Source organism: Hesperophylax consimilis, chromosome 27 (assembly GCF_061612785.1).
Source record: "Hesperophylax consimilis isolate HC1 chromosome 27, BYU_Hcon_1.0, whole genome shotgun sequence".
NCBI classification, from domain to species: domain Eukaryota; kingdom Metazoa; phylum Arthropoda; class Insecta; order Trichoptera; family Limnephilidae; genus Hesperophylax; species Hesperophylax consimilis.
In genome coordinates, this window is record NC_142862.1 from 20,931,015 (window position 1) to 20,949,907 (window position 18,893).

The 18,893-nt window shown below is 38.4% G+C and overlaps 1 protein-coding gene across 1 annotated transcript; it reads right to left on the reverse strand.

The window, feature by feature from the left end:
- Nucleotides 1-250: 250 nt before the first annotated feature.
- Gnptab (N-acetylglucosamine-1-phosphate transferase subunits alpha and beta) lies at nt 251-14,704 on the reverse strand. Its single transcript, XM_089648387.1, has 11 exons — nt 14,435-14,704; nt 13,363-13,595; nt 12,997-13,173; nt 11,987-12,147; nt 11,416-11,630; nt 8,774-10,219; nt 7,325-7,536; nt 6,941-7,106; nt 5,480-5,664; nt 2,833-2,973; nt 251-1,724 (listed from the first exon to the last, which is right to left on the reverse strand). Exons 1-11 carry the CDS (start codon nt 14,546-14,548, stop codon nt 1,571-1,573), a joined length of 3,204 nt encoding a protein of 1,067 aa, XP_089504513.1. The 5' UTR covers nt 14,549-14,704; the 3' UTR covers nt 251-1,570.
- Between the last annotated feature and the right edge of the window lie 4,189 nt (nt 14,705-18,893).

Consider the following 18,893-nt stretch of genomic DNA (forward strand, 5'->3'; position numbering starts at 1 on the left):
TGTTTGAAGTGCCCGACTACAATGTGTTAACATCGCCCCAAAACAATTATTTCGAGTTATTTATGATTAGTTAAAAATGGATGAGTAATTTGAGCAAGGCATAAAGAATGATCTTGGAAAATATATTTAAATACAGTTTTAAAAAGTATTATTGGTCGGCGAGAAGAGATAAAAAAAATTTAGGTGAAATCACACATACATTTGAACTCAGCCTAAAGGTTAAAGTAAAAAAATAACAATTTTATCAGAATGTTTTTTTATTATATGCTATTTACAAAACAACGAAAATACAACATGATCTTAAAATTTAAAACTGGTTAAATGACTAGGTTTGGACTGGTGAGCAACTCTTATACATAATATATATGAACGCCCACTTAATGGAATGTCACAATAAAACGTTATTTGACAGCAAATGTCAACAAAAAGGTAACGATACAAGAATAATTAAGACTGGGGCACATGTACTATTATCAATTGGTTTTAAGGTACAATATACGTTAAGGTACGATATGGCATTTTCACAAAAATGAGCTTAAAGCGTATTATGCTATTACAAAAAATATATGAAAATGGCCTAATATCAGAGATCGGTAATTATAATGATCAGACTAGCTAACTACGTATTTAAAAATTTGAAATGATAACTTTTCTATTGACCACATGAATGTTACAGATTTTGATGGCCTCAGTACAAATATGGACACTATTGGGACTTGAATAAGGCATAAAAAGTGATCATTATGAAGAATAAGAGTGTAGTGTAGATTTTGTCTTTTGAAGACGTTTGGAATGTAAACAATGACCGCCCAAGAGTCCCCACTGTCGGACCCAGTGGGAACCATGGACCAATCGGGGTAAGTTTTGAGGCTGAAGGGATTAAGGAGGAGAAGAGGAAGGTGGGGAAGTACCTGGTTATTCAGATCTGATCGCCAAACAACAGCTAAAGCCATTTCAAGCAATGTTTCAATTCTGAACGGTGGTGTTTCGCAACGGAAATACTGAGAGCATCTACAATTTTGATGTGAGATTGAATTGAGATACATATATGCATTTTCTTATTTTTGACTGAAAAAAGCACAAAAAAAATATTACCAGTGGATTATTTCATACAAATATCTATTGTAATCCACAGAGTGGATTAGAACATCATTATTATTCAGTTTAGGAGGTGGGTTTAGGAACCACAGCCCCAGGAACCATTTATTGGATAACCAACACCTGTGCCATAGGTCTCCCCAAGTGGTTCTCTACGTTTGGTGATTTAGTAGGGGTGCCTCGGTCCAGCCGGCGTGTTCAGGATGCGCCTCCCCATCAGCTATGTGGCGTGCCAGATTGAGAGAGGCTGGTTTGGGGAGTCCCTTTGACGTCTTTCGACCCATCGCCTTGCGCTGCAGTTGGAGGGATATATTCATACGTCTGTCAATGCCCTCATACCTTTTACCTTCCCAGAACTTCCTCTCCTTCCTTTCCTTAATAAAGACCATCCACACAGCATTCCCAAAGATGATATAGGCCCTGGGGAAAATCATTTTACATTACTGTGGAGTCTGTGTAAAAAAAGAACTGGTTAGAGGAGAGAATTAACCCTGTGGAGAGAGCGGCGGAATGAGCGCAGATGGTAGAGGGATAGGGCGGTGAGTAGCGCAGCACACAGCGCTAGACCCAGCCACGCCGCGCGTCGACCTGCCCGCCACGCCTCCAACTCTTCGAGACGTAGGAACCTGCAACATACATACAAAGCTGTATATAATATATATTGAAAAGTGAGTTAACTTCCTTTCTTAAACTTAATCATTACACTTAAATCAGCCTTGCATTCTAAGTAGCGTAGTGATTAAGATTAAAAAAGGGACGCTTGAGTGGTTTGTGCATGTAGTTGTGTTTACGGTAGTCCAAACCTCAAATGAACCAGGCAAATATTCATTATCGGTACAAACTCACACAGGGAGCTAGTAGGACTGCTAACAGAGGACGATGTAACCTCCAGAGCACAATATTATGTTGAAGGTAGAAAGCACCAATAGCTCAACGTCGGAAGAAATGGGACAAAACCCTTAAAATGAGACAGTTAAGAGCTCACAGACGGTATCACTTATTTATTTTCAAAAAAGATCTCCAAAATGTGAAAACTCAGTATTGGAACCAATGGAAAACAACCTGAGAGTTCCTCAAGGGTCGAAATTGGGTCCAATTTTATTTACAACTAGCTGAACCCAGTGCTGTGGCTCAGTCTGTCTGTGCAGATGGAAAACAATAGCTTATGCTGCTTTTATGTTCAACAGATGGTGCTGTTTCTTTTAAAAAAAAGCACGTTTTTACCTGTCACAGATGACATCTATATAATATAAATATATAAAAATACACGCATATTCGAATGCAACGTTGTGTCAAAATTTCAAAGCAATCAGTGAAGAACTTTTGGAGATTTAAGATTTTGAACAAACGAACAATTATATTTTTATTTAAAACTCACTGAGGAAGTTCATAGGACTGTTAATAAGACACTGCCACCTCAGGAGAAAAATGCAGCTATTGGGAGTGGAATGCCTTAGGAAATGTTAAGGAGATAAAGAAACTCCAAACTCAATCGAAGCTCCAATGTCTCACCTTGATGGGAACAAGGCTCAAACAAGGAGTGGACAAGGACTCTTCCTGGGAAGGCACGTTGTATAAACATGAGACATAACCCAATACCCAATGACAACTCTGGTGAACTTTATTAAAGGGCCCGTCAGAGGAATAAGGCAAACGTGGGAGATAGCAGAATGAGTTCCTCTTACAGGAACTATACAGATAATAGATGTTTAGCTGGGTAGTATAGTATTGTACCTGTTGGCCACACCGGGGGGCAGCTCGAAGCTGGAAGGCAGAGGCAGAAGCGCCTCGTACAGTTCCTGAAGGAGCATGCGCACTATCACATTCTCCTCCTCGCGGGCCGGGTCCAGGTTGTCATTGATGCAGATGAATTTCCTGGAGAAAGAACCAACCGTAAGATAAATCTTCACCCTATTTCTCTAAGTACATTAATTTGTCCACCAAAAAAATAAATACAGAATTATCAGATAGGGATGCCCTCTCCTATTGAAGGTTGGATATTCAAGGTAATCTTCACACTGTAGTTTGCAACCGGAAGAACTGGGCGGAACTGCACTGTTACCAGTAACAAGTAAGCCATTAATTTTCCATCACAATATTTGGCCATTCCATGAAGAACTTTTAAATTGGTTGCCCTATCGTCTGTCTGGGGTAATTTGAGGATAGGCCTATATATCCACATTTTAAAGACTTCTAACTTCAGGTTTCCATTTCATACAGAGAAAGCATTACAACAAACCATTCTGCAAACCATTCATACCTACTTAGGTCACGGTTACAAAAAAGATTTTTCATCTTAACCTCTCAGACAAAGACTTTTATTTACTATGTGTTCCTTTGAGAACTGTCAAAACATGATAATTTTTGTGTTATTTACGAGTTTTTATAAAAGCTTCATAACTCACGTTTTGGGAAACGTAGCCTCATTCTAAAAATTGTTTTGGAAAGATTATGAAATCCACTATTGCATTGTGTTGTTATACGTAAATATTTGCGTTTCTAAATATACATTTTTGAAAACGTCAAAAATATGTAAAAATCGCTTACCATTATTTCAAAGCCGTGAAAAATGTACTTTTTACTGAGTATCATAAAGAAATAACACTTTATATATTGAAGAAATATAATTAAAAACTATTAGTCACCTCAAAATATTAACCGTCCAAACTAAAATATTTTTAATAAATTATTTAGAAACGCAATAAATTATGAACGAACAAGATGACAGATTCAATCGGCTTAGATAATGCACCTCTACGTTCCATAGATATTGTTGAATACAGACGCGTAGCGTTATTCATTATCGATACTCTGTTTTTTAAATCATGGCAATCCGTATACTAGTGATGGAAATAAATCGATTTTTGTAAAATCTCGCACGTTTACGTGAAAAGACGTTCTAATGTCTTGACCGCTATTATCATATTTACGTCTTTTGACGTTCTAATGTTCTGAGTGGTTAATTCTTCTTCTTTCGTATGGTGGGGGGTCAAAGGGGGACATCTAGGTCTGCGAGCCAGTCTAGGGCCTCTGGCGTCGCCATGTAAACCTCATCAATCCCCCCGGTGAATCAATGGAGCGGGCATGCGTTGACCACATGTTCGGTGGTCTGCACCGCACCACATTCACACATCGCCGACTCTTTAAGGCCCCATCTGTGCATCATGTGGGCACAGCGGCTATGGGAGCACCTTAATCTATTGATGGCGCGCAAGGTTTTGCGAGGCAATGAGAACCCAGGCTGTCTCTCGGTGGGGTCCTGTATGAGATGCCACTCAAGTTTCCACCTATCTTCTGGGGTGAGAGGTAATCGGAGGAGCCTCTCTCCTTCCGCCCAGAAGGGCTTTCGGGACTTCAAGCGGCATGCCGGGTTGGAGACGACATCTTCGTGCAAAGGTATTTCGCTTTTTTACAGCGCCTTCTTGTATTCCCTCAGTGTTGCAATTTCTCGCCTGATGTTTGGCGGGGTTATGTTTGCAAGTACGGGGAGCCAAGGTATCTTAATGAAAGCAAACAATTAACAAACCCTCACTTCTTGAGATGGATCCCATTTTTCATTAACCCAAGTTCCTAAGAATTTACATAGAATACATTCAATTGGGCTATACTTTAACCCATAGATAATAGAAACAAAGACGTAAATACGTCAAAAGACGTAAATATGATAATAGCGGTCAAGACATTAGAACGTCTTTTCACGTAAACGCGTGAGATTTTACAAAAATCGATTTATTTCCATCACTAGTATACGGATTGCCATGATTTAAAAAACAGAGTATCGATAATGAATAACGCTACGCGTCTGTATTCAACAATATCTATGGAACGTAGAGGTGCATTATCTAAGCCGATTGGATCTGTCATCTTGTTCGTTCATAATTTATTGCGTTTCTAAATAATTTATTAAAAATATTTTAGTTTGGACGGTTAATATTTTGAGGTGACTAATAGTTTTTAATTATATTTCTTCAATATATAAAGTGTTATTTCTTTATGATACTCAGAAAAAAGTACATTTTTCACGGCTTTGAAATAATGGTCAGCGATTTTTACATATTTTTGACGTTTTCATATAATGTATATTTAGAAACGCAAATATTTACGTATTAAAACACAATGCGATAGTGGATTTCATAATCTTTCCAAAACATTTTTTAGAATGAGGCTACGTTTCCCAAAACGTGAGTTATGAAGCTTTTAGCAAAACTCGTAAATAACACAAAAATTATCACGTTTTGACAGTTCTCAAAGGAACACACAGTAAATAAAAGTCTTTGTCTGAGAGGTTAATTGATTTCATAATGTAATATAAAAAACAATCCACGTTGTCCACAATCCACAATAAGTTCTAAAAAAAAAACCCAGATGACGCGGCACTCACTTGGTGTCACGGCGTATCTCGTCCAGCGCGGCCACAGCCTTAGTTAGGTTAGAGTCCAGCATGGCGAAGGTGTGTCGGGGTGCGGCGGGGCGGGGGCGCGCACGCGGGGGCAGCATGCCCAGCGAGGAGCGCAGGGGACCCGCCAGGGCTGCGCAGCCGCACACCAGCTCCTTGCTCAGGGTCGGCTAGACATATGTACAAAGAATACATGGTAAATAGCCTCAATAGCAGAATAACTAACGAACGAACGCTCCAGTCAGCCGGGCGGTGCGATGCGCTTCGAAAGACAACTTTACTGCGTTAGCTACCATGCATAATGAATTGGTCATTTTTTAATAAGGAACTCCACTCTATTTAAAAATTTATTTTTAAGTATGTATTATAATCCTTTTAATTTCTTATTGTTAACAATGTGTATTAGTACTTTCCTAATCGAGAAATTGTTGTTAAGAAAGAAAGTTCTAACATAAGTTATATAATTTTGGGAGTACTACCATGAGCATAAGTTTTAAAAAAACAGATACAATTCACTAATTACGAAGAAATTAAAAATATATATTGGTATACAGGTTGTCCAGGGGTAAAGTGCGCTAACTTCGGGGGTGATTCCACATGTAGTACAAGTAAAAAGAAACCTTTTTCCGGAATTCCAACATTTTAAGGTACTTTTTAGATTAAAAAGTTGTTTGTATAGGAAAATAAATATTCTTCTATGGAAAAATATATATTTTTTTTTATTATCATGCGGAATCATCTCCCGAAGTTAGCGCACATACAATTATTGCACAAATACAGGATACCCTTAAATTTATATGATTGAGGCAATGTTTAAATATAACAACATCTTTGAAGTAAAAACGTAGTGTTACTTGAACAATAATAATTGTGATTGCATTAATTCCATCTGAAGTTAAAATCAGCGCTCTTTTGATTTGAACAGCTTGAACCGTTCCGACTGCTGCAGAGCTATGACCAAAGACAATTAAAGCGGCCATGCGTTATAACTCTGGGTCATCACAGAACTCCTAAAATAAAAACTCCAGGGTCAACAAAACACTTTGGACCAATTCAGTGAGATTATAAACAAGCTCGGACAGCCATTAGGCCAGTGTCTGTATTAGCTGGCGGTAGAAATGATTCTGGGCCCTCATCTCGGGCTTACAATCATATTTATCTTAAGTCTTAATCCCTGCATTATCGACAGCTCTATTGTTACCAGTGCCATCTATGAGTAACATCTTAAACTACCACATATCTAGGATATCACAGTATGTAGGTAGAATTAAAGGATGGTGCCCAGATGCGTTTTGCAGTACATGGTATGGGTGAACGATGTTGAAAACAGTTATGTGCGTCCGTTTTCATAATATTAATGGTTATTGGCCGATCTCCCTTCGTTCTAATTTATCTATGGCGATGGGAATGCTGGAATCTATGGGAATGGAATATGGGAATGCTTACCATATCAGAGTCGAGATATCTCTCAGCAGGAGGAGTGGGGTGCGCCCTGTTGGCCTCCGAGTCGCAGGAGCGTGCGGCCGCCTCCAGGGCACGCACCGCCTCTGCCGTGAGAGGCAGTCCACGGACTCGCGCCAGAACCGTGCGCACCTCACGATCAGACCACGTCCTAAAATCAACCAACAGAAAGGGGATATAGAGGAAATATCATATTCGTTATTACTGCACTTTCATCAGTCACTCTCGAAGCCAGAACGGAGACTATTAAAACATTCAAAATGGCGCTGATCGTCATTTTCGTCATCAAATGCGATGGGGTTTGAAACACCATCACAAAATATTAGGAAAGATCACACTTGTAAATATTTTAATCTCTTCTTAACTTACCCGCTTTTATCGGTGTCGAACTTGTCAAAAATCTGCTGGATGGTCAGCTGCCTCCTCTCGTTCATGAGGAAGTAGTAGTAGGCGAAGGCATACTGCAGGTCATTGGGGCGACGGAAGCGGTTGCGCGCCGTGTCCGCTACATGCGTGGGCCAGCGTGCGTGCAGCGCCTCCAGCACACTGCGCTCCAGTAGGAACGGGACGTGCGCTGGCACCTGGTGTATAGATTTAAATATTAACTCTTCGTATACAGGAAAAAAATCTTCAAAACCCCATTTCTAGCAAACTGGACGTCTGTAACTACTCTACCCGCTGGTACCGACATCAGAAACAAATGCATGTGATAAAAACAAAAGAATTCATTTGCGACAATTATAATTTAATATATATTGAAAGCATTTAAATGTATTTTAGTAATTCATTAACAAAGTAATCAAATTTAAAGAGTGTACAGAAACCATTTACAAAAATACCAGAGCTAGAGCTTTGAGAATCTGGCAAATATGAAGATTGACTCAAGGAACTAAGATTACCAGTATTAAATACCCAATTTCTACCGATTTATAACAAGTTTCTCGTTAACGCTTTAAGTTTTCAAGTTCTATCTATGCATTTGTTATGCGGAAATCCCTCGATAGAAAAAATCGCAAAGTAAGCTCCAAAAATTATTAAAAACACGTTTTGTTCTTCTATGTTATATGTTATAGGCATGAAAAAATTCACAGTGTATCTTTAAATTCAACTAAAGCATTTTTCGAGTGATTTTTGCTCTATTTCAAACGAGCCGTGTTTTATTAAATATTTTCACCACTTTTGCGTAATTGTTATCGTTTTTTAATATTAGCATGCTCCCTCTAATTATATTTACATATCTCCCTTTCAAACCTTTTTTGATCGATTATTACGGGGCCTTAAAAGAAAAGGTGACTTTATCTGGACATCTTCACCAAAACATAAAAAAACATCTTTTGCATCCTAGGAAACACTTGGAACAAACTTCCATAACTTGTCGTAGATGCTACTTATATAAACTAATTTAAAGCACGATTGGATTCTTATTTGGAGAGAAGAAAAACTTAACTTATTATTCAATTTAAAACGACTCAATTACTGTGAAACTTATTGTGAAATCAGATTTGTATTCATCACCAGAATGATGCCTGCTCGTATAATAATAATAATAATAAAATTTCATCTGAAAGCTCTATTTTATCATCTCAGGGCATTAACAATTCGAATATAATATCTACCCTTGACTTCCTGAAGCCCCAGTGAAAAATCCTCAAACTGCCACTGCTAAGTATTATGTAAGGGCCTACATGAGGCTCTCTCTGCCTACCCCTGGGAGAAACAGCATGATGCTTAGTTAGTTAGAAAGGTACGTTTAGACTGGATTGTTTCATCCCATTAACTTCAAGCAGTTCTCCACGTAAAAATAAAAGTTTCTTTCACCTTCCTGTTCTGGAAACCAAACTCCTTATTCAACAGCTTGTTGGTATAGATCAGTGACCGCGCGTACATAGCTAGTTTACGCTCATCACCGGGTTCCGAATCATCCGCCACATCCTCATACGTGCTCTTCTTCTGCCGGGACTTCTTGTCGGCTTTCAAGTAACTCTTGTTGAAATGGTTGACCGCTTTGCTGACGTTGGACTTATCCATCGACGCCGCTCTCTTCAGCTTCTCCATCAAGTTTTCTGAAGACTGGTACAAGTTTTTCGGCACCTCTCGACCCAATTGAGAATTTCTGTCTTTCTCAACATTGGCTAACTTTAAGCCACTTATCTCTTCTGGCAAAACATCTCTAAGCGTTCTAATGTTTAAATTATTTTTCTCCATTAAGCTTTCTTTTGATTTGAACAAGTTATTTGGTTCTTCTTTGCCTAATAGAGAAAAACTGTCTTTCTCACCAGTCAATTTTAAGTCCCTTATATCTGGTATCTCTGCATTACCATCTCCTAGTGTTCTAATATCTAAATTATTCTTTTCTAATAAGTTTTTTTGTACGGCTTGACCTAATAGAGAATTGACATCTGTTATCTCACCAGCAATAACATCCCCCAATGTTCTAATATCTCTTATGTCTAAATTATTTTTAAGACCAACATTTCTTAAATTTAAGTCATTGGCGTATGGCTTTTTAAGTGCATTATTTGGCTGTAAGCTACTTACATTTAGCTTTAAGTCATTTATATTCAAGTTCTCAATCTCTTCTTTGGATCTGCTTTGGCTTTCTCTAAAACCCTTCAAACTCCTCATGGTGATTTTATGGATGGCCATGTCCCCAGTAAGATCATCTGGGGGGACCTCGAATTCATCTTTTCTTCTCTGAATCTCATCCACAGTTCCATCATCTACCAATGTTCTTATACCTTCTAAATCTAAATTACTTTTATTTGCATCACTTTCTAAATTTGAGTCATTGGTATGTAGCTCTTTAAGTGAACCTTTTAACTCTAAGTGACTAGTACTCAATTTTAAGTCACTTACATATTCTGGTACGTCATCCGCTGTACCATCTAATGTCATAATATCTCTTATGGCATTATTGCTTAAGTTTAGGTCATTGATATTTGACTTTTTAAATGAACCGTTTGACTTTAACTCACTTGAATTCAACTTCAAGTCACTTATATCTAATGTTGAGTCACCCGAATTTAATTTGAAGTCACTTATATGTTTAATCTCTTCTTCGGAACTGTTTTGGCTTTCTCGAAAACTCTTCAAGCTTCTCATGGTGTTTCTATGATGGGCCATGTCCCCAGAGGTGCTTACGGGGGCCCAGAATTCATCTTCCGTCTCCCGTTTGACCAGCCTGGTCTCGCGGGAGTCAGATCCTGGCTCCGGGCGGAGACTGTCCAGCAGATCCTGGTCTTCATGCTGTCGAGCCTGAACCATCTGTAATAAATAAAAATAATACGTATTTGTTATTGAGGATACATCAAAACCGAAAAATTATTGAGCTAATCTTCGACATGGTCACTGAGATATCCCATGCATTTTACATTATAAGGTGTAAATAGGTTTTGTAGTAATAAAAAAATACCAAAACAATAAAATCAGTATTTAAGATATTGGTAATGTCTTTTGACCAACGGAAACTAGACTATTTAAGATGTTAGTAATTTCTACTGACCGATGGAAACTAGACTATTTAAGATGTTAGTAATGTCTACTGACCGATGGAAATTAGACTATTTAAGATGTTATAATGTCTATTGACCGATGGAAACTAGACTATTTAAGATGTTAGTAATGTCTATTGAGCGACGGAAACTAGACTATATAAGATGTTAGTAATATGTATTGACCAACGGAAACTAGACTTTCAGCCGAAACTGCAACTGAATTTCGTCTTCGGTTCTTGTTTCAGTCCAAACCAAAAGCGAAACTTATTTAAATAAGTAAAAAAAAATACTCTACCCCCAAATTAGGTGTTTATTTAATAATGTAATATATGCAAATGTGTTGCAAAGGTTGAAGATGTGTTCAATGTTGAAATTAAACTATGGAATATTTAAAAATATTCTGTTGCCGGGATAAACTAGCCTAGGATAAATTTTAACAATATTTTATATATCACAGAATCTATATCACCTCAACAGAAACAGCAAGATCATTGAAGTAATCGCGGCGCAAAATGATTAAGAAAATTTTGATTAGCACGTTAAACATATGTAAGTAGTAGACTGACTGTGAAGCGAGCCTCGCTGCCTTTTATATGTTGCCACCCGTTATGCCGAAGACTATAGAGGTCGCCCAGTACCTGTAGTAATAGCGCGGTAGTTTCTATTACCATCCGACTTGACCTCTAGGCAACGGTCGAAGTGTCCATAGGTTCTACGATGGCCTAGGTACCGTAGTACCTTAGCGCTTGGTACTACGTACTACAGTAATACCCGACACCGTCTGACTTGATTATTAGATCTTGATAATTATTTGATCTTGCCCATTATGGTGACTAATGTTTTATTTAAATGAACCTGTCCATGTCCTGTAGTATATCAACTATGTATCATTATTGGCTCAAAGGTATGGAGGTGTTGCACATTTTCGCCAATGTAAAAAAAAAAGAATTAAGGAAGGAGAATCACCTTAGAGTTGAAAGGAGGCTCATCAAATCCTGGGTAGCGCCCCAAACTGGCGTCCGCGTCCAATCGCTCTTCCTCGTCGAAGAAAGGACTGTCGTAGTCGTCTGGCAACAGAGGGGGGTTGCCAAGGCCATAATGGCGCTGCGGGGGCCCCTGGCAGTCGCCCCCGTCGTGTTCGCAGGCTGCTACGTTGCAAGCGCTATCGCAGGACTTATCGCCTAGCAACACACAGAGTTTCAGAACTTAAGACATCAGGGGAATGCGATCATAGGTGATCGATGGAACATACACAGAAGAACAAACATAATTGGAATCTGACAACTGACATACTGTGTATTATCCCGGAGATGTCACAAAAGAAGGCGTTTAACCAAACAATTGCAAATCGCATCTGCGCACAGCGGCTCCCAGCCTTTGGTTCTACCTAAAGCGACAGTCAGTAAGCTTACATGACATATCTGTCTTCATTTTTATTATCTACCACTAGATGCAATGCGAAGACTTTGAGTAGTAAGCATGTACAGGAGATAACAATGGTAGTGTGGTAAACAACGATAGGGTCTGGTTCTGGTACCTAGGAAGGACCAGGGGCAGCCCACAGCGCACTCGGGCACGTTCCACGCCGTGTACAGCTCATAGCCTTCTGAAAGGGTATAGAGGTCGCTGGGGAACAGAGGGCTGCCCAGGAAGATGTCGTCATTGAAGTACAGGAAGCGCTCTGACAGGCCGGGAATCCTACCAAACATAAACACATTCTAAATATTAAATAGAAAAGTATGTTTTTTTTTTACTTTGAAGAAAAGTGAAGGAAAAAAAAACAAAACATAGGCACCTAACATAACCTATTATTTTATGGTATTTTGTTTTATCCGGTTACCGTATGAAGCGATGCATGACAGTAGTTAATGAAGCAAGGAGTCTGTGCAAGACAGAGCTGTGTGGCAGTCTATCCTCTCTACCAGTGGAATTTTTCAGAGAAATGGAAAGAGGGTTAGTTAGTAAGTAACGACCAGGTGACTGACGTCTAGTATGAAAGAGACAAATCAAATATCAAAATCTCAGCTGGAGAAGGAATGGGAGATAGCAGCAAGAATGAGACATTTTCATATTGGGGTGTACGTAGTTTTATAGCCCAGCTACACTACTCGCGAAGTTGATCGAAGTTGACCGAATACGATAGTGTGGGCACGAACTTCGCTTCGCTTCGGGCAACTTCGCTTCGCTTCGCCCGACTTCCGATTGTTGTCGGTAAATGCGCCCGAGTCAAAGGACTCGAAGCGTCACGGCATAAATAAACCAATCACTGACTGGTTGGACTGAGTTACTCGCGAAGTTGCACGAGTGTGTGGGCACGCACTTCGAACTTCGGCTAACTTCGTCGAGGACTTCGTCGAAGCGTCGAAGCGAGTAGTGTAGCGGCCGCTTAAAGATCATCAGCACCATTTTCAATTTATGACAACCTTGTGACAGTCCTCGTTAAACCTTGATCCTCAATCTGTTTTAGTTTACAATCAAAGCGTGATCAGCTAGCAAGCGTAACAAGATGACCGTTAAGAACAAACAGTGAATAATAATGGTGGTTACTTGTGTATGAAGGACTCGATAGCCGGGCTGGAGAAAGTGGGCAGGAACTGCGCTGGCATGATGTCGGAGTGTGCCACCAGAGTCAGGCGAGGAGCTGCAGAATCCAGCCACCACGGCAGCTGCCCCGCTGTCACTATGTACACGTGGCGCACCCACGGCGCATACAACTCCAGGGACCTGGCAATGTGGACAGAGCGTGAGAAGCAAGCATTACACGCAGATACAAGGAAGATCGACCGTGTGCCATTCATTATTAGTATGCCGGCATGATGTCGGAGTGTGCCAACATAGTCAGGCGAGGAACCATAATAAAAAGGTGTTGTTTGCAGCGTAATATGCCTAATAACAGAATGAAAATAAAGTAACCTCAGTGAATACTTCAACTCTTGCTTGTCATCATATCGCGAGGGATCAACGTCGTCCCTCCCGCCGGCCAGTGCGCGCAGCTCCCGCAGCCACGTAGGGTCAGAGCCGTTGACCCACGTGTACACCACGTCCACCGGCTCACCCCCCCATGTGTCCCCCCCTTCCCTCCGCACAGAGCAGCCTGCCCGCTTGCACAGCGAGGTCGCCATTCCACCCGACGACAGCACGTAAATCTGAAAACATCAATAATTTTGGTCAATTTAGCAACAGCATATTCTGTTCCTAGAATTGGCTGTTTCATAGAATCTTATTGTTTTCTAGGCATGGACTGAGACAGTTTTCGATTAAATTTTTTAGACAGCGAAAAATTTAAGAATTGAAATAGGCCGATAATTAGGAACATGCGATTTGTCTCCATTTTCATGGATTACAATGGATTGTTTGAAGTGATTCGGAAATATTCCTCACTTAAAACTTAATTACAAATGAATGCAATCGGATTAGCTACAATGAAATTCAAGACTTTATCTGGCCTACAAGCATTCGATGTGTTGGGGTCATCTATCATTTCCGTGACTTCTTTAGTGGTAGTTTTAATCTCATCCACTTTATGCTGGCAAATAGACGAGGTTATATTGGCTTTCGCTACATTTTTCACAAAGTTTATTTGCAAGTAAAGCTACTATTGAAGTGAAATATTTATTTGCATGTTTCGCCATCTTTTTGGGGTCAGGAGAGTTTGTGTTGTCTATGTCTAATGATTGTATTACAGTTGGTTTATTGATATTAGTTTTAGCTATATTACGAAAACTTTCCAGAAGAATCTACATCTATCAATGAAATATAAAATAAAAATCGCAATTTAAATGCACAAATCTGCCTGCAACATGTTTACTACTGAAATATAAGCTAGACTCTATTGTTTTCATACAGAAAATAACAATTATCTCACCCCGTATATTTGTAAGGCGCGTAGAACAACAGGAAGACAGTGTTTCGTTATTTAAATGCGGAATGTGCACGCAACGTGTTTTTGACTGAAATGATTTAATAAAGGACATAATTATCTCACCCCGTATATTTGAAAGACGCACAGAACAAAGAGGAAGACAGTGACGAATGCCATGAGCGGTCTGTTGGACAGCAGATCGTATATCTTCCTCTGAATGAGCTTGTCTCTTGCCATCGCTCGCGTCTCTTCATCTTATGGTCTATCTAGCCTGTGCACGCCCCCGTCTCTGACTGCCACTATGTACTCTGAACTCTGCAGGCAGCACGTAGCAGTATTGCAAATGTCATTTGTCAGCGATCAACGGTGTCGGCCGTGCGCGGCTGTGTCAATGTCAACAGTAAACGTCAGATTCGTCAGATTGGGCCATAGACATACACTGATAATTGATATAAACTAGTGATGGTCATGATCGAAATAATTTAATCGAAACATTTGACTAAGTATTTTAATGCTAATTCAATAGAAGAAATAATACAACCTTTCATCACCAAGAACATAAAAACCAAAAAAAAAAAAAAAAAAAAGTGGGTGTGTCAAGCCTACGCAAGACAGAAGTGAAACTTCTAGTATTCCTCTCTCTCTATTTTCATTTCATCATCTCTATTTTCTCTCTTAGGTTAGTTTGAAAATTAGAGGTTAAATAATTCAACTACGAAGCATGGATTTGCTTTTTCTAATATTTTCTTATAGATGAATGACGTTCGATTAATGTATAGTTCCAAAAATTTTCAATTTATTCACAAGTATACAATATTACATAAATAACAATATTACAATTAAAAATTACAAAGAAATTACAATAACAATTTACCAATCATGTGCCATTTTCATTGTCAATTTCATGAATATCATTTCCTAATGTCGTGATAATTGGGTTATGGTAACTAAAGTGCGAGATATATACATGAGCACTTAAATCCTTAATGAATCGTGCAAAAACTGCATCGATTGTTGTCCCGTGTCGGGAGAGAACGTTCGTGAGCGGCTCCCCCACCTCAACAAGCGCATATGGTGAGAGAGGGACAGTGAACGGTGAGCGGTGGTGGGGGTACCCGCATTTTCGTGTCGATCCTGACTCGGTTTTACTCCGTCCCCGAATTACGCGCCTAAAGAAGTTTCACTTCAAAAAAACAAAAATAATAAAATATATATATGCATATCAAATCATATTAGGTAGTACGTAACACAATGTACTTACAGATATAACACAATGTACCTAATAGTGTAACACAATGTACCTATAATATCTCGTTTGTCAAGCAATCCGAGATATTTTTGGCGTATCTCGGATTTTGGAAACGATTTTCGTTGTAGAATGAATTCTGACCAATGACGTGAATGATTTGATTTCGATGAATTCTGACCAATGACGTGACTGCTGTGGTTTCGAATGATTTCCGGCAGAATCTATTCCATCATTCCATGTTCGACGACGTTTCAACACGATTGTTTCGGACTGTGAATTTGTCGATGACAATGAATTGAAATACTTCGATGGTCAAAAAATCGAGAAAATCATCGATGATTCATCGATTGGACCTATTGCTTATGTACACATGAACCTAGATTCATGGGTATTAGTGATGAGCATGATAAAAACATCAAAAGAATCGAATGATTAATCGATCGAATTTTAGTGGGAACAATAGCTGCGGATAAGCTGGACCACGCTGGACACATTTGGCCCTGAATCATATGGCTGAATACACGGTGCAAATTAGGGGGTCACACACGACGGAACCGAGGAGCTGAGTCAGTTCGTCCAGTGATACCGCAAAAATTTAAATCGGTGGGTTACCAAATATTTATAGGGGCTATTTGTTAAATTTCTGGTGGGTTGAAAACTTTCCCCAGAATATTTTAGCAATGGCATCACTATCTACGTCACTATCGAGTGAACAACTCGAATTCGTGAACTAAAATCGTATATGAGTAGGTACGTGAAGTAGGTTATGTTTTAATATTTTTTAGACAAAAGTTTATTTAAAATATGTATAAAAAACAACAGAATAGATTGTTTTACAAATATTCTTTGAAGAAAGTATTTTGTATTGAGACAAAATATAATACAATAAATACGATACGACACGATTGTACCACCCCAGCCAGGAGCACTCCTGTCCCGGTGCGACCGGTATACCAGGGGGTAGTGATTTGTTAGGACTTGGAACACGTGCTCTGAGGAGGATGAGAAGAGGGTTGGAGTTACATCTACCGATATACATGGCAACCTAATAAGCCAATATTAGAATTAAGGATGGGCAGGAATACAGGAATTGATTTAAGCGTTATTTTGTCTTTTTTTATGTCTTCCCTCTTCTTGGCTCTTCCTGGTTTATCTTGCCTCTTTTTGGCTCTTCCTGGTTTATCTTGTCTCTTTTTGGATCTTTTTGCATGTTTTTGCATCTTCTCGCCCCTTCTTCGCTCGTCTTCACTCTTCTAGCATATTCTTACGTCTTACAGCTCCTTCTTGTCTCTTCTTGGCTTTTCTTGGCTATTATTGGCTCCTGTTGCATCTTCTCACGCCTTATTGGCTAGTCTTGTTTCTTCTTGACTCTTAGTGCCTTTTATTACAACTTCTCGTCCCCTATTGGCTTTTTTGAAACTTTTAACTTCTTACCGCCACTTCTCGGCTCTTCGTGGCTCTTATTGCATCTTCTATTCTATTAATACACATAAAATCTAATGACAGGTTCACGTAAAGATAAAATTATAAGAACAAACTAAGGGTCCAGTGCCCGTGGGCTAAAAATATTAACAATTAATACAAAATTGAAAATATTAAATAAAATAGGATATAAGAACGCAAATAAATGATAACATATCGATTTTATCCTCACTGACAACACCAATAATCACTAATTTTTGTATATACCTACAACTAAGCTGAACAAATGTTTATAAAATGGATCACATGCAACTGGACAGGGTTCATATCAACAACATGATAACTTGCAGTATGTTATTAACAATGATTTAATAATAGCTAAGGTATATTTTTAAATGTTCCTAAACTACACGAAAATATGTTAATATCATTAAAATTCTTATTATATAAGTTACACGCTCTGAATATAAAAGCGTTTTGTCTGAGATTAGTAGAACATTTTTGAAGATGAAAAAGTGATTTGTCTCTAGTTCTAAAGCTTGGGACTCTAAAATTAATCTCAGACCAAATGGGCGAACAATCAATAAGGCCATTGATAATTTTATGGAGATATATTATATCTGCGGAGTCTCTTCTAGTTTTAATATTCCATCGAGCTGTTAATGTCGTGGTTATCAATATTCATCTTAAAATTTAAATGATTGGCAATTTTTTTTGGATGGCTTCAATGCGCTTTAAATAAATATTATATTGAGGATTCCATGAGAATCAATTTCAAGATGACTGCGAACATAAGAAAAAGAAAATATTTAAGTTACAACTCTATTGTCCATACGGATAGACGAGCGCAGCCGAATATATTATTGTCGCAAAAATTGTATAACCGCACGAGCGACATCGTCTTGCGCGCTACAACATATTATGGACACGGCCATTGATAACATAAAAATCGAAATACAAAATATTACAACGATTAAAGATTCAAAAGCAAGAACTAAACTGGAACAACGTGTCTACATACTAGAGGAGATTTGGAAATGTGAAAAAATAAAATTTCAAGAAGAAATCATCCAACTACAGAAAAAAATATCGAAAATCACGAAGAACTTACCAAGAAAATAGAACAAAATGTCGACAAAAATAATAATAAAACACCATCTTATGCGCAAGTGCTAACATAAAACATTGAAAGAAGTCCACAAGAAGAGATGTTCTCAATAGTAATCTTATCTACAAAAGCTGAAGAAATAAGCAACAAGATCCAGAAAAATATAAAATTAAACCAACTAAAAATAGGAATGAATGGTTTACAGAAAACAAATGATATCATGCCCAAAAAAATTACACGCGAGCACTCTTACTTAACAAATTAAAAAACTTAATCTATATTCTATACAAAAATATTATTACAACATAAAACCTATGTAAGAATCGTGGTTCCCTTATCAGGCACAAGAACTCCTCTTTTCTGATAAGGTATACATAACCAATGATGATCAAAAATACTGTTAAATATTTATGTAAGTATCTATATTCCATATATTACAATAAAAAAAGTGTTTTGAATTCTTTTCCAATATGGAATAAGAATCTTAACATTCTAAGAGCTTTCTTCACATTCATATCAACATGCGCCTCGAATGTAAGTTTACTGTCAAGCAGAACATCTAGGTCACAAATTTGTGTAAACTTTTTAAGTATGTACTTGGCTGGCTATGTGGTAGATATGTTCATATTTTATTTTGTTTCTAGTGTAGGTAATAACATAACATTTTCAGGTGTTCGTGTTGAGATGATTGATAATACAGTAGTCATCAAGTCCATATAGATCTTCTTGTAATTAATAGCAGTCAATAATAGAATTAATAGGGAGGAATATTTTCATATCGTCGGCGAAGAGTAAAATATTTG

What these genes read in the sequence shown, in the direction of transcription:
- Gnptab (XM_089648387.1), bottom strand. Translation starts at nt 14,548, where the DNA reads ATGGCAAGAGACAAGCTCATTCAGAGGAAGATATACGATCTGCTGTCC. An exon ending in GAGATACGCCGTGACACCAA is followed by an intron (nt 2,974 to 5,479) that starts GTGAGTGCCGCG and finishes TTCTTTCTCCAG; the next exon opens with GAAATTCATCTGCATCAATG. An exon ending in CCCCCCGGTGTGGCCAACAG is followed by an intron (nt 1,725 to 2,832) that starts GTACAATACTAT and finishes TGTATGTTGCAG; the next exon opens with GTTCCTACGTCTCGAAGAGT.